Here is a 16,057-nt window from a genome sequence, read left to right as displayed (position 1 = left end):
TAAAGAAGTCCAGTGTACAAGAAAAAGCATACTTCAGCTCTGGCCAGCATTAGCTTTAAGATCTGTAGTACTTTACTTTTATTGTAGTGCATTTTCAGGAGAGAAAGTCCTCTTCGGGCTAGGTGTGGTGACAGATGTCTCTAACCCCAGAAGAGGCAGGTAGATCTCTATAAATTCAAGGCCAGCCTGGACTACATAGCAAGTTTCAGGTCAGCCAGAGGCTACATAGTCGGACCCTGTTTAAAAACAAACAGACAAGCAAGCACACCTCTAAACAGCTCTTAAGTCTGAGAGAAAAATCAAGTTTGAAATTTTGAACTGTTTAGAAAATAATTCCAACGAGAACTGTAGATACAAACCTGTGAAATACAGCCGAAGCATCTGGCCCAGGAAGACCCTGGGCTGTGACTGCTTCTTGTGAGCAGCAGGAGGGGGAGGGGCTGGAGGGATGACTCTGCAGGTAAGAGCTGGTGTAATTGCAGAGGACCCAAGCTTGGTTCCCAGCACCCACATCGGTGGCTTACAACTTTCTGTAACTCTAACTCCAGGGGATCTGAGGCCCTCTTCTGGACTCCTTGGGCATCTGCACTCACAAGTACACATACTCCTACACAAACACACATTTACACTTGACTTAGAAAAGCATGTCGAAGAGATGGCTTAGTAGTTAGGAACACTTGCTGCTCTTTTGAAGAACCGGAGTTTAGTTCCAGCTCCCATGTACCAAGTGGCTCACAATCTTCTGTAACCCCCTCAGCTCCAGGAGATCTGATACCCTCTTCTGGGCTCAACATGCAGTTATATCCATGTATATGTATACACACACACACACACACACTTTTTAAATTAGAACACTATAACCAGCAGGAATAAGCAGTAAAAATGAATAGAAACTGGATGGGGGAGGGATTCTCACTGGATCCTTACTACCCTTTTATGTTGACGTCCGCCATTTTTCAGGGTGGTGGCTGTGCTCCTGCGTACTTGTGGTTGTGAAATGTGTAAGGCCACAGATAGCAGAGGTGCTATAGCAGTGGTTGGCCTGCCATTTCCCCATCTTATGACTCGAGCAAGCATGGTTTGAATCGGTGCATGAAGGGATTTGCCAAGTCCTGCAGGAGAGCAGAGACAATGCAGGGAACGGAGTGTGTGCCTCTGCCTCTGGTCTTGTGCATTATTTTCATTTCCTGGGCCAAGTTAGAATGAGGCCGCGGAGCCGGGCAGTGGTGTCGCACACCTTTAATCCCAGCGCTCGGGAGGCAGAGCCAGGTGGATCTCTGTGAGTTCGAGGCCAGCCTGGGCTACAGAGCGAGATCCAGGACAGGCACCAAAAGCTACACAGAGAAACCCTGTCTTAAAAAAATAATAATAAAAAATGAGTCCATGGGTGGTGAGACACGTCCTTTACCAGCACGCTGTCTCTAGTCCAGGTGAGGGAGAGCGTGCATGAGAGAAGAGAGGTGTAGAATATGAGGCCATTGAATCTTACTCAGTCTCAGTTCCAGATCTCAGCTGCTTGTTCTTGGGCTGGACCCACTGGGTCTTGAGTTTCCAATCAGCTAACCTCTGATTTAAGTCCTGTGTGGGAAAGGCTGCTTTTTGTTCTACTGTGTGTAGAGTAGGTCCTTTCAACTGTGTGTATAGTAGGTCCTTCATAAGTGTGTTAGCTGGACAACAGACCTCCATCTGGCTACCTTTCTGGATCTTTTGGCTAGGAGATTTTAGTTTATTTTGTTACAGTCCCCGAGACCTTATATAACTGACTCCATGATGGAAGCACCAGTTCGGCCTTGGAACCCAGCATGTAGGGAGCGCCACCTGCAAGACGGAATCCATCAAAGTTCATAGCTCTGGGAAAGTCCCTCCCTGGACTGGCCTTGCTTTTTGGTTTCTATAGTTCTGCTTCCGGCTAACTATTCTTGCTAACTGAGGTGTGTCAGCCCAGGATGTGCTTTTTGTGCTTCAGGGCGCACCCTGAGAAAGGCTCAGGACTGCACTTGGGTCCCGAACACTCAGTGTAGTCAATGGCTGGCTAGTGTAGAGTTTCTATTGGTTTGAACCTGTGTCCAAGTAGTCTTGTCTGGTGGATACCCCACAACATTTCTGTTTTTGAGACAGAATCTTTCTATGTAGCCCTGACTGGCTTGGAACTAAATATGTAGACCAGGCTAACATCAAACTCACAGATATCCACCCACCTCTGCCTCAAGTGCTGGGATTAAAGGCATGTAACACCACATCCAGCTCTTATCTAGGATTCTAAAACCCTGTTGGGGTATAGTGGTGTACACCTTTAATATCAGCAATGGGTAGGTGGATTGCTAAATTTGAGGCCAGCCTGGTCTACATACTAAGCTCTAGGCCATACAAGGCTGCATAGTAAGACACTGTCTCAAAACCAACCAACCAACCAACCAATCAAACAAACAAACAAAGGAAACTCTAGCTGGCCCACTCTCTAGCCATGTGGACCAATGCCAGCCTGGCATCTCCCTTACTGGCCTAATCCTAAGGCCATTGACTGTACATGGCTGTTCTAGTGTTTATCTGGGAAACGCCTATGTATCAGCCACAGCTCAGTATAAATACAAAAGCTTCCCTGATTTTCTAGACAATGTCTCTTTATTCTTAGCCTCTTGTACATCCCAGGGCACCACATGCATCTCTGTGGTACTGTGGCTTCCTCACGTGCCCACAGTGAAACTGAACGGAGTGTCCTGTTCCCTTGCTCCAGTGTCTTGCTGATACTCAGAGGTGGAGCTCATGAACACTTGTTAAATGATGAGCCAACACATTCATTAATGAAATGGGCCAGCATCTTGAAAACACCACAAAAAACACTTGAGACACTTCTGGGTTTTGTTTTGTTTTTTTGGCAGAAATTTACACTTTCTTTTGTTTTTATTTTATGAAAAAAATTTGAACATGTAGAAAAGTTAAAAGGATTTTATACTGCACACCTCTACACCCATACATCATTTAGATTTTATTTGGGCTGGTGAGATGGCTCATGGGGAAAAACACTTGCTGCCAATCCTGATGACCTGAGTTCAGTCCCTAGTGCTTACATGGTGGAATTAGACAAGAGACTTAAGAAAGTTGCCTTTGACGTATGACACAGCATCCATGTGCCTGTACTCTCTTTTACATACAAAATTATTATTATACAAAATGATCACAGTACTAAGGTTTTAATGCTTAATGGCATATCGTCTGTCTGTCACTCTGTCTATTAGACATCTTTAAAATATAAAAAATTTAAATTATATGTGTTTTTGCATTTGTATGTGGGTATGTGCACATGGGTGCAGTGCCTGTGGAGGCCAGAAGAGGGCATTAGATCTACTGGAGCTTGAGTTACAAGTGGTTATGAGCCACTGGATGTGGGTGCTGGGGGCTAACCTCAAATCCTCTGTAAGAGCAGCACATGTTTTTAACCACTGAGCCTTCTCTTCAGTCCCTCTTAATCATCTTTTATTTTTGATAAATTTCAAAGGAAATGGAATCATTAATACGCTTCTGCCAAAACACTGAAGATACACAGTTCTTTCAGAATTCTAGCTAAAAATACATATTCTCTACCTAAAAAGTCCCAAAGTGGAGCCATAATTGCTCCTTGTTTACAGTAATAATAAATTCTTACGTTCTTGGGGCATGTTTACAGTATACACAGTGTTTTAAATGTCGATGTGTTTATATAGTTACTTTTCTCATTGCCGTAAGAAAGTCCCTGCCAAAAGTGACTTGAGGAAGGAGGGGTCACCATGACTTGGAGTTGGTGACATAGTCCATCGTTTGAGAAGACATTGGTGGGAACGGCTCTTCTGTGGCAGCAGGCGGGTGAGGCACCTGGTCACATTGTCTCCCCATTAGGAAGCAGAGAGAGATGAATGCTGATGCTCCCCCCCCCCCACATGCTCACTTTTCTGCACTTCCTGTACATTTGCATATACTGTTTGGTGAGAGATTTGGGTGTTGGAGTCGGAAAGAGGGACTCTAGGAAGCCCCTCCCTGTACTCCTGAACCCTAATCTGAACCCAGAGGGTGTCACTGGGAATGGTGTGTGCAGTGGGTAAGTGACAGTGAGACCAGGGCAAGGATGGTTCAGTGGTCACTAAAGGCCTTGGACATGGAGCTAAAATACTTGGATTTGTTCTGTAAGAAGCCATGGCTTTTCATAAAAGTCAGATTTATTTACACACACACACACACACACACACACACATTTTGGATTTTTTTTGTTTTTGTTTTTCAAGACAGGGTTTCTCTGTATGGTTTTGGTGCCTGTCCTGGAACTCACTCTGTAGACCAAGCTGGCCTCGAACTCACAGAGACCTGCCTGGCTCTGCCTCCTGAGTGCTGGGATTAAAGGGGTGTGCCACCACCACCCGGCGACTTATTTATATTTTTATTTACTAATTATTATTGTTTTTTGGACAAGGTCTCACTATGTAGACCAGGATGGCCTATAACTCATAGAAATCCCCTTGACTTTGTCTCCTGAATGCTAGGAATAAAGACCTGTGCCACCACACCCAGCCTTAAAAGTCAGATTTATAATAGTATTACTTGCATACATAAAAGTCCTTTCTCAGGCATGCAGTTTATGAGGTTTAAAATTATTTCTTATTTCTAATTTCTAGTTATGTATGTATATGCATAGCTGAGAGTCGGTTTGTGCATGTGAGTGCAGTGCCCACAGAGGCCAGAAGAGGGCGTCTGATTCCTGGATCTGGAGTTAAAGGCGTTTGTGAGCCACTCAGTGTAGGTGCTAGAAACTGAACTTTTGTCTTCTTCAGGAACAGTGTGTGCTTTGAACCACTGTGGTGGCTTGAATAGGTATGGCCCTCATAGACTCATGTATTTGAATGCTTGGCCCATAGAACGTAGCACTATTAGGAGATGTGGCCTTGTTGGAGGAAGTGTGTCACTGTGAGGGCAGGCTTTGAGGGTTTATATGCTCAAGTTTTGCCCAGTGTAGCACATGACCTCCTTCTGCTGCCTGTGGATCAAAATGTAGAACTCTCAGCTCCTTCCAGCACCATGTCTGCCTGCATGCCTCCATGCTTCCCACCATTGACAATAATGGACTAAACCTCTGAAACTGTAAACCAGCCCCAATGAAATGTTTTCCTTTATAAGAGTTGCTGTGATCATGGTGTCTCTCCACAGCAACAGAAACCCTCACTAAGACAACCACTAAGCCATTGTCTAGCCCCTAATTTGAAAAATGTGTTTGTGCATGTGGAAGCTAGAGGGACAGACTTTGGTGTCATTTCTCAGGAATACTGTCCACCTTATCTGGGGGATGGGATCTGTCTGTCGTCCATCTGGAGCTCACCCACTAGGCTAGGCTGACTGGCCAGCAAGCCTGAGATCTGCTTGTCTCCACCTCTGCAGGACTGGGATAACTAACAAGTGCATGCTGGGATCACAAGTGCATGCTGGGATCACAAGTGCATGCTGGGATAACCTTCTTATGTGGGTGCTGGGGATCAAACCCAAGTCATCTTGTATGCATGGCAGGCACTTCACTCATGGAGCCGTCTCTTCGGCTCCCGGTTTCTGAGTTTGACAAGTGCACACAGTTGTGAAACCACACGCTGCCTGTGTCGAGGCACTGTGTCCACGCCGATGACTAATGTGTTTGCCGTTCCCGAACAGAATCGACCATGCACGGATGCATCTTTCCCTTTAGTTTTACACAGTGCTCTTGAAGTTGCCCGCGTTGCAGCGGCGGATTGTTCCCCCGCTGCCGGTGTGTCCGAGCGTGTGGATAGGCTGCCTTTTGTTCCCATCTTGTTGTTTATGAAAGCTGCCTTCAGGAGCTCATACAGTGCTCTGTATAGCCAGGTTTTCATTTCTTTCCGGTAACTGGCCCAAAATGGGACGTTTTAGGTCATTTGGCAGAGGCACACACAGCGGTCTCTGTCTGCATTTCACCAGCAATGTGTGAGGGTTTGCTTGCATCACGCCCTGGTTTGTTTTTGTGTTGTGTTTGGTGGTGCTGGGGATTGAACCCTGTGTCTCGTGTATGCTAGACAGCACTCTACCACTGAGCCGCAGCCCAGCCCCACCACATCGGTGGTCACGTCGCAGTCTGAATTTTGTCGTTCTAATTGTTTCGCCATGGTTCGAATTTGCATCTCTTCATGACAGGATGTTGAACATTTCTTCACTTCTTTGCTAAAGTATTTTCAACGCTTTTTATTTATTCGTTTTAAAGAGCAGGCTGCATGTATGTGTGTGTGTGTGTGTATATATATATATATATATATATAGCTTATATTATGTTTGGAGAATTCTTTGTCTTTATTTTCAATTTTTACCTATGTGTCTGTGTCATCTGTGTCTGTGGGTGTGCCCACATGGGTGCAGGTGCCCACAGGGGTGCCCACATGGGTGCAGGTGCCCACAGGGGTGCAGGTGCCCACAGGGGTGCCCACATGGGTGCAGGTGCCCACAGGGGTGCAGGTGCCCACATGGGTGCAGGTGCCCACAGGGGTGCAGGTGCCCACAGGGGTGCCCACATGGGTGCAGGTGCCCACAGGGGTGCAGGTGCCCTCATGTGGGTGCAGGTGCCCACAGGGGTGCAGGTGCCCACAGGGGCTGGAGGCTTCCAATCATGGGGAGGGGAGGTGCTGGAGTTATTTATGGTTGTGAGCCTTCTGATGTGAATGCCGGGAACTGAATGTGGACCCCTCTGCATTCAGCTCTGAGCCATCTCTCTGACCCCACATTTTGAAAAATTTTTAAATATTATCGCCCTAAGTCCTTTCTTAGACATTGTAGTTACGAATACAAGTGAATACTGTCTCCCAGGTACTCCTAAGGATTTTAGCGGGAAGCAACTTTTGTGCTTTAGGTGGGTAGATGGAGAGGGGGGGGACAGAGACAAAGATTCTGTCTCAAAGTCTAGCCGAGCAATGAGGGTCTAGGGAGGGGTGCAGAGACCTGAGACACGGACCCACGGGTGGCAGGAGAGGCCCCTTTACTCTGGTGAGCCCTCTCCTCCTTCATCCTTTGACTACGATCTGTAGCATAGCCACGCAGCCCCGGGTCATGACTGAGGGTTCGGAACAAAAGCATGTAACAACCACAGCCCTGTCTCCATGGAGACCCTGCCTGTTCAGTGGGGAAAACAGGCAGTCACTGAGAGTGTGACGCATGTGACAATGGCCGCTAGCTGCGGTTGGTCACGGGTAGCTAGGGGTTCCTATAAGAAAATCAAGTTGCTTGCAGGATGGAGATACAGTCCTGAGCAGGGGCAGGGTGTTCGACTCCTGGCTCACTATCTAAATGGTGGAAGGAGCATGGGACTGAGGTTGGAAGCTCAGGGGTGCTGGCCCTGAGTTCTGACCCTGATCCTGGCCTTAGGTGACCTCATGCAAGCTTGCCCTCCTCTCTTTAGGCCTCAGTTTCCCTGTCAGGGCAGGGCTGTATTATCTTCCAGATGCTATGGTTTTGTTTGTTTATTTGATTTTTGAGAGGACTCACTCTGTAACCCAAGCTGTCCTGAAACTCATTATGTAGCCCAGGCTGGCCTCAAACTGATGGTGATCCCCTTACCTCAGCTTCCCAGGTACTGAGGCTCCAGGCATGAGCCACTGTACATCAGTGGCTAGTTTTCTTTTCTTTCATTTTTAGACAGGGTCTCACATAGCTCCGACTGGCCTCAAGTTCACCGTGTAATTGAGGTTGGCCAAACTTGCCACCTCTACATCCCAAGTACTGAGATGGCATGTGCCACCACGCCCAGCTTGCTCGGTTGTTTTTTGTTTTTTTCCTGTCTGTTTTGCATGTGTATAAAATGTGTGTGTGTGTGTGTGTGTGTGTGTGTGTGTGTGTGTGTTTGCGCGCACGTGCCCGTGCCCATGTGTTTGTATCTGTGTAGAGGCCTCAAGTTTATATGGGGTGTCTTCCTCGACCATTCTCTGCTTTATTTTATTGAGTCAGAGTCTCTTGCTGAGGCTGGACCTCACCGATTCTGGCTAGTCTAGTTAGATTTTATCTGTTTTTCCCTTGGAATTCTTATAAGACATTCTGACTGCGATGAAATGGGTACAAAGTAGAGATCCCTTCCTTGGAAAGGGGTCCTTTCTGGAGGTGAATCTTGGCCTCTCAACCAAGGTAGGATTTCCCTGTGATGCACAGCTAACAGCCACCTACTCATCCACCCACGGACGAGGAACTCACCGTCTTGTGAGGGATCGTGTCCATATTTCTCTCTTTCTTTTTTTTACAGGGAACGGATTACACCTTTTACAAAGGGCAAGTGCCCTCCAACTGTGGATTATAATTCAGATCCTGTTCCTTAAAGCCACACGAGGAGGACCACCTGATGCGACCAGAGGGCCCAAGGCCTGAAGAGAAATCTTGGCATGGGAGGATGGGAAAGGAAGCAGGGGTCTCGGAGAATGCCTGGGGGAGGGGAGAGACCAGGAGGGTCATCTTTGCGGTGGCCCTGTGGCCCAAAGTCACAGAGTCTGCTGGGACAGTGGGGGGCCAGGTATCTTGTTACAAGAGATCCATTGTCCTGAGCATTCCAGTCAGCTGGTGGCATGAATTTGGGAGCCAGACAGTAGGTGGGGGGGAGAGGGGCATGTGGGTGACTCCCTGGAAACCTTCCACTGTTAAGCCAGAGCGTGGGTACCCAGCCCATTGTCCCAGAGGAGGTGGGAGGGGAACATTTGCCATGCAGCAGTCTAGGCCCCTGCAGGAACACCCCACCTCCACGCTAGGATGCTTCTGGAAGCTCAACAGGGCTTCCTGCAAGGAGGAGACTGCTGATCTCCAGGCAGGGGCCAGCAACTGAAAGAGCCTCTGTACCCCAGAGTCAGCACTGTGGACACACAAGTATAGTCAGGTGGGTCTGTGGGGGCCGAGTGACAACTTCCTGCCTTGCTTTCTTCGCTGTTTACATCAATGAGAGCCGAGTGGAGGTGGGGGGAGGGGTTGTCCCCAGAGAAGAGGGTGCTGGGACCCAGTGGACTCAGCCACAGACCTCACATAATAAAGCACAGTAGATCCTTCCTCCTGAGCGGGTTCTGTCTCCCCAGTTGCGGCCTCACTTGTGCTCAGGAGGCTGTTGTGGGCGGAGGGAAAGTGTCTCTATTCACAGAGATAACTGGATCCTCTCTGTAAAAGCTGACCCCGCTGACTCTTCAAACTGGGCTGACAGTTAATTCAGCAAGGTAACAGGAAATAAGATCAGTCTATCCGATGAACTCTCCATACACTAGAAACACAGCGCTGCACATTGAAATTTAAAATGTCATCTGTAGCAGCTAGGGAGCCCCTGATGCTGCCTATTGGGGTTAGAGCACACATCATAGCATCCAGCTTTTCTGCGGGTCTTGGGTCTCATATAAAATAAAAAAAAAAAAAAAATCTTTTTTGAAAGTTAAAAAATAACTGTAGTGGCCGGGCGGTGGTGGCGCACGCCTTTAATCCCAGCACTCGGGAGGCCGAGGCAGGTGGATCTCTGTGAGTTCAAGGCCAGCCTGGGCTACCAAGTGAGATCCAGGAAAGGCGCAAAGCTACACAGAGAAACCCTGTCTCAAAAAACCAAAAAAAAAAAAAAAAAAAAAAAAAAAAATAACTGTAGTAAAACTTCAAAAAGACTACCTTATAGAATGAGTGCATTTTAGGAAATATTTTGGCCAGCTCTTGTATCACTAGCACTTGCCATCACCATAGAAAAGGTGAGCAGATTGGAAACCCTTGCCTTTGTAGGTGAGAACCCTGGGAAGTTGGTTTAAACACTTGGCCCGGAGGTAACCGGTGAGCTTGCACGTGTTACGAAAGTCACGTGTGCTATAGGATTCCCACCTCTTACAGGCTCGTCAGACTGCCAGAGCAGGCTTTACGAGAAGTCCCAGGGACACCATACCGGCAGGAGCTGGTACATCAAAATCCCCAGCTTCTCGGTGCTCAGGCAGAACTGAAGTGTGTTCTCCACAGGCCTAGGTGACCCTAGCTGCCCACAGGGCAAGCTGACTGAGAGCGCTCACTGCCGCCCTATTCCTCCCCACGTTCCTCCCGGGGTTTTCTTTACCTCCTAGTAACCCACTTGTACTCAGGTCTTTAGCTCAGGGTTGGGGTTGGCGTCTGGGAGGGGACATACCAAGATGAACACTGACATCTTTTCTGACAGCCCAGTGGGTGGTTAGTTCACACCCTGGTTTGGGCACCTCAGTTTGGAGACCACTCCTCTACTTCCCGGCAATGGTTGCACCTGTCCCCGATTGTGAATGACTCCTTTGGGTGTGAAGCGGATGTGAGGCTTCTCGTCTTTAGCCTTCCACCTGGACAGGGCTTGAGCAAACACCTGAGAGCTGAGGTTTGGAGCCTGGGCCCTTCTGAGGCCTCTAGCAACCCATGGAGAAGGCCAGCCTGGAGGTGGTCATGAGGGTGGGTCCTGGCTCTGCCCACAAAACTCCAAGCAGCTCCGTATTGATTATAGGCTGGACTTTTCCTGAATGATTTGTTTGGGGGGAACAAAGAGCTTCATAGCCAGCAGCACATCAACATCTAGTAACCATCCATGCTAGTTCCGTCTCTGAGGAGCCGGGCTGAATGAATGTCAGACACATAAATCTTACAACAGTTGCATCAGGTTCTAGCATCTCTCTAATTGCCCAGCAATTTCCGTCACTCAGGTGTGGAATCCTGCCAGGTTGTGAGACGTCCTGAGCAGGGAGAAGTTGCCCCTTTGAAGTCATGCTATCAGACCGCACAATGTGGACACCCCCCTGATACAATGAGTTGGGCATCTCATGAAGGCAGTCCAGTCCTAGTCTAAATCCTAGTGACCAGCTAGTGCACAGGAACAGGTGGGTACGGGCGATCCTTTGGCAGAACTGAGCATGACATTGTATGGCTGTTTATGTGACAGAGAAAGTGAGGTTCAGACTGGCACACATTCACGGAAGTTGCCCAGCACCTTTCCTTTCCTAAACACAGAGCTGTGTTTTTCTTACCAGCCGAGGGTAACAGGTTGATCGCTATGAACGCTCTGCAGTGCGTTCTTGGGGAGTCCACAGCGTCACCAGGGCTGAAATCCAGGGCCGTGTGCATGCAAAGCCAACACTCTCCCGATGCTGGCAAGTTTTTGTGTCAACTTGACATGTGCTAGAGTCGTCTGAGAGGAGGGAACCTCAACTGAGAAAATGCCTCTGTAAGATCGGGCTGTGGCCAAGAATGTAAGCATTTTCTCAATGACGTGGGAGGGCCCAGCCCATTGTGGGTAGTGCCACCCTGGGAGTCATGAGTTTTATAAGAAAGCAGGCTGAAGCCTGGTGTGGTGGCCCACGCCTTTAAACACAGTGCTTGGGTGGTAGAGACAGGTGGATCTCTGTGAGTTTGAGGCCAGCCTGGTCTACAGAGCGAGTTCCAGGACAGTTAGGGCTAAAGAGTGACCCTGTCTTTAAAAAGAAAGACAAAAGTCAGGCTGAGCAAACCAGCAAGCATCACTCCTCACAGCTTCTGCCTCTGCTCCTGCCTCCAGGATCCTGCGCCCTGTGTGGATTCCTGCCCTGGCTCCTTTTGATGATGAACTGTTATATGGAAGTGTGAATGAAATAAACCCTTTCCTCCCCAAGTGGCTTTTGGCCATGGCGTTTTGTCACAGCACTAGTAACCCTAAGACACTACCACTAAACTATAGCCTCAATCCCAAAGCAATTGTTTTTAAACAGTCTTGTTATGTTGCTCAGGGTGGCCTTAAACTCATGTGCTTGAGTGACTGTCCTCTTCAGCACCCTGAGTAGCCAGGATCATCGGCATGTACCACCATGCCTGAGGCCCCTTTCATCCAGAGTTTGGATCTTTGGCCCTCATCATTGTGAGCAGCTTAGTAAGAACTGCCTAAGCCTAAGCAAGCCTGGTACCCACTTCTGGCCCCGCTGTATCCTTTACTCTGGTAAAGTATCTGGTAAAGGTGCTGTATCCAGCTTGGCTCTGGGAGTTCCTCCTCTTCCATTTACCTGTTGCTCAGGTCCTACTGGTCCACTCTCTTAGACCCCTGCAGACTCATCCAGAGAAAGGGAAGTCAACCAAACTGAGGATAGATGGGGTGTAGAATGCTTTCAGCGATGTAAATCAGAGAGGTGGCTGTCTGGAGCTAGGGGTGTGGGCTCACTTCCTGCTGACCTTGCGTTTAGGTGTGTGCTGAAGACATCTGATACATGGTGTGTAGACAAATTTCTAAGTAGTCTTATTAAATAAAAAACACAGGGCCAGAAATAGGGGTGAAAATCTGACTGAGATCAGAGGAATCAGAACAGCCACCAGCTAACCTTATCTCACCACACCGCAGCTTCCGAATCGCGAGTTTCCTGTCTACACACACCTTTATTGCCTTGCTGTTCTACCCTCTCATGGCTCTTAGCCCAGCTAACTCACTTCCTTGTCACTGCCTGTCTGTACAGACCTCCAGGTCTCTATGGTTGGTACTGGGTTTAAAGGTGTGTGTCACCACGCTTAGCTCTGTTCCCTAGTATGGCCTTGAACAGAGACCCCGCCTGCCAAGTGATCGGATTAAGGGCATGTGCTATTACTGCCTGACTTTTGTGTTTACTTAAAACGGCTTGCTATTTCCTCTGATCTCCAGGCAAACTTTATTTATTAACATGCGAATAAAATATCACCACATGGTGTGTTAGGAAATGTTCAACAGCTGCCTCTCTCAGAACAAAACAGGATGATGTGCCCGGGATAGTTAATTGTATGTGTCAACTTGTCTGTGTCATGTGGTATCCAGGCATTTGAGTAATAAGCATTACTTTGTCATTTGCAATCTTCTTACTTAATGCGGGTAGTTGGGTCTTGGCCAGTCAGCAGAAGCCTTGAGTGTTGAAGACTGAGTGAGGACACTCCTCCTGCCCAGTGACTGGAGCAGGGCCATCCACCATCTTTTCCCACCTTTGTGTTAGAGCGGAAGCATTAGTTCTTTCTTTCAACCGAAATTGTTATTACTTTTCCTGGAGAGGCGCAAAGAAACACCAATTTGCTCCAGGTAGGACATCAGCAGACCAAACAAGCTGTTCCATTCAAGCCCAATTCATAAACGAATGAGCTTGTTAGGGTTCCCAACAGCAGCATAGGGTTACTTACAGGAGGGGGGTGACTCAAAGGCAGCAACATCACAGCAAAGTCCCATGCCGACCTGGGAACTCTGAAAAGCTGTCACTGGAATCCCTGTCAGCCTTCCACCTTATAGACTCCAGTACCTCCCCAGATCACAGGAAGCGGGGAGACAGCGGGGAGTGGGGCCTGGAATCATAGGTTAGGTTCTGATGATGCTGCCTCTTTCTTCAAGGGAATAATAGGCCCGATCTTGTCAAGGGCTCTGCAGGTAACCACAGATGATCTGATAGCAAGACAGATCAAGGTCAAGTCATGGCCTGGGGACAGAGTTCAAAACCAGCCGCACCACTAGCTCTCCTGGGTCTCTAGACCTTGGGCCAAGGCTGCCTGCACAGCCGTCTTAAGCCAACACTTGAAATAAGCGCCTCTCTCTCTCTCCTCCCCCTTCCTGCCATTTCAGCTGACTACACCACCAGCTTACGGCAAGCTTGATTGGCAGAGCTTGCCAGGTTCCACGGTGGAACGGGTGACTAGGCCACCCACACCACTGAGCTAGTGACATCTTCAGGGTGAGACGTGGCAGTGGCATTTGTATTGCCCCAGTCTGCCACTGTTCGTACTCCTTCCCAGAAGAGAACAGATTTGATTTGTGGGGTTCCTAAGTGTTCCAAGGTCATGCACATGAGGTCTCCCACTTTCGGCTTCCAGGAGGTCAGCAGTGAGCAGCCGCTGGCTTGAATGTCTCCCTCTTACACACCCTGGCACCCCTGCCCATGACCCAGTTGACAGTAAGATAAGGTCCCTTGCTTCTTCTCTGGCTGCCTCTCCCAGGTCCCAGTCCTTGGTTTCAGGCTCAGAACTAGAACTGGGACACCGGAAGAAGCAACTCTGGCCAGAATGACACATAGAGTCCTGGTCCAACTTACCAGGGAGCGCTGAGCCCAGCTATCACAGGTATCAGCCTAGACAGGAAGTGCCCCATTTAAAAAAAAACAAAACAAAACACAAAAACTTCCTTGGATCATAGTGATGGGCAGAGCAGGATTCAGCTGTGTGAGTTCTGCCCCCCACCCCCCTCCAACATCTTCTGAGAGAACATGATTCTCTGATTGCCAGGGGCAGCCTCCACCCCTGGGAGTTCTACAGTGACTCCGCCCCTGACCAGGCCAACGCCTTTCTTAGCTTCTGGGGTGGTGCAGGCTCCCGCGGCACTCTGATGTGACTAGACAGCCTTTGTCAGCCTACACGCAACCCACGTAACCTTTTTTGAGCCTCACTTTTTCCTCACGTCTAAAGGGGAAGATAATGTACCCCACTTGACATAAGCTAAAGTTATTTGAAAGGAGGTAATCTCAACTCAGACAAGGCCTCCATACGATCAAGTGGTAGGGTATTTTCTTAATGGTCGATGAGAGAGGGCCCAGCCCATTGGGTGGTGCCAGCCCTCGGTAGTGGTCCTGGGTTCTATAAGAAAGCAGGCTGAGCAAGCCATGATAGGCACGTCAGTAAGCAGCACCCCTCCATGGCCTCTGCATCAGCTCCTGCCTCCAGGATCCTGCCCTGCTTGAGGAATTTCTGCCTTCATTGCTTTTGATGAACTGTCATATCATTGGTTCTTAGCTTGTGGGTTGCAAGCCTCTTGGTGGTGGGGGGTGGGTGGGGCGGCGGCATTGAATGACACTTTCACAGGGGTTGCCTAAGACCACCGAAAAATATAGATATTTACATTACGATCCATAACAGAAGCAAAATTAGTTATGAAATAGCAACGAGAATAATCTTATGGTTGGGGGTCACCACAGCATGAGGAACTGTATTAAAGGGCTGCAGCGTTCGTTAGGAAGGCTGAGAACCACTGGACGTGTGAGTAAAACAAACCCTTTCCTCCTCTACAGCAACAGGAACCCTAATTAAGACCCCACCCCCTTTCTGCTACAAGACCGAGAATTGAATAAGACACTCATCCAAATGTTAGGTGATGTCCAGGGCTGAAATGCAAAAGTTCTGTTTTAGTGGTAGTTTGGGCTTGGAACGTCTCCAAAGGTCCATGTGTCAAAGGCTTTTGTTCTATTGGGAAGGTCTCAGTAGGAGGCCTTTGGCTCACTGGAGATAGGCCTGTAAAGGGGACTAAGCGATCCCCAACTCCCTCCTCTATTCTCTTTGCTCCCTGGTTGTATTCTCTTTGCTCCCTGGTTGGTGACCACTTTCTCTGCCACACCCACCCATTACGATATGCTCTCACCACAGGCCCAACTGGTCATGGAGTGAAAGCTCTGAAAATGGGAGCCGAAACACGCCTTTCCTCTTTATTAGCTGACTACCTCGGGTATTTTGTTACAGTGACGGAAAGCTGAGCAGCAGCAGAACAATAAAGGTTTAAAATACACAACCCGTAAAACTGAAGAAAGGATTTCCCAAAGGGTTCCTTGAAGAGAGCTTCACAATGCAGTTCACCTACCTCACATGTTCTGGTAAAATGCTCATCGTGTGTACATCTGTGCAAATCTTGGAGTTAAACTTGATCCTCCTGACTCCGGGCTTTTAAGCCTCACAGCCCTGGAGGCAGCTGGGGTGAGCCAGACTGCTCAAACAATAGTTACAAATCCACAGTGGCTCAGTCATAACAAAAGTTTATCACTGGCTTCAGGGACAGTCGGGAGCTGGTGAGCGGCTCTCCCGGGATGCGGAGATGAGGCTTTCCCTCCCGTCTCCTGCCCTTCTGGTATTTGCATCCATCTACTGTGGGAGAACAGCCACATTCACTGCAGAAAAAAACCCACTTAACCCTGAGGGCACACCTGGCTGTAAGGAAGGCTGGCCGAGTGCCCAGGGAGGGGAGCATTCTGTTCTGCTGGAGGGCGAGTGGGTCCTCCAGCTTTTAGATGAGGAAAAGTCTACACAGGAGCAATGAGCTTGTCAAAATCAGTTGGTCACAACCAAGTGACGCAGGGCCAGGACAGCAGCCAGA

At 48.6% G+C, this 16,057-nt stretch overlaps 1 protein-coding gene across 1 annotated transcript in view; it reads left to right on the top strand.

Annotated features, from left to right (window-relative positions):
• Positions 1-8,548, top strand: part of Lexm (lymphocyte expansion molecule) — a 29,517-nt gene extending 20,969 nt beyond the window's left edge. The window contains exon 10 of the mRNA XM_028890034.2: positions 8,246-8,548. Coding sequence (XP_028745867.2) covers positions 8,246-8,318 — 73 coding nt within the window. The 3' untranslated portion in view covers positions 8,319-8,548. The remainder of the gene's footprint in view (positions 1-8,245) is intronic.
• The last annotated feature ends 7,509 nt before the right edge of the window (positions 8,549-16,057 follow it).

Source organism: Peromyscus leucopus, chromosome 2 (assembly GCF_004664715.2).
Source record: "Peromyscus leucopus breed LL Stock chromosome 2, UCI_PerLeu_2.1, whole genome shotgun sequence".
NCBI lineage: Eukaryota > Metazoa > Chordata > Mammalia > Rodentia > Cricetidae > Peromyscus > Peromyscus leucopus.
Note: the sequence above shows the minus strand (reverse complement) of the source record. Positions and strands in the feature narration are given on the sequence as shown.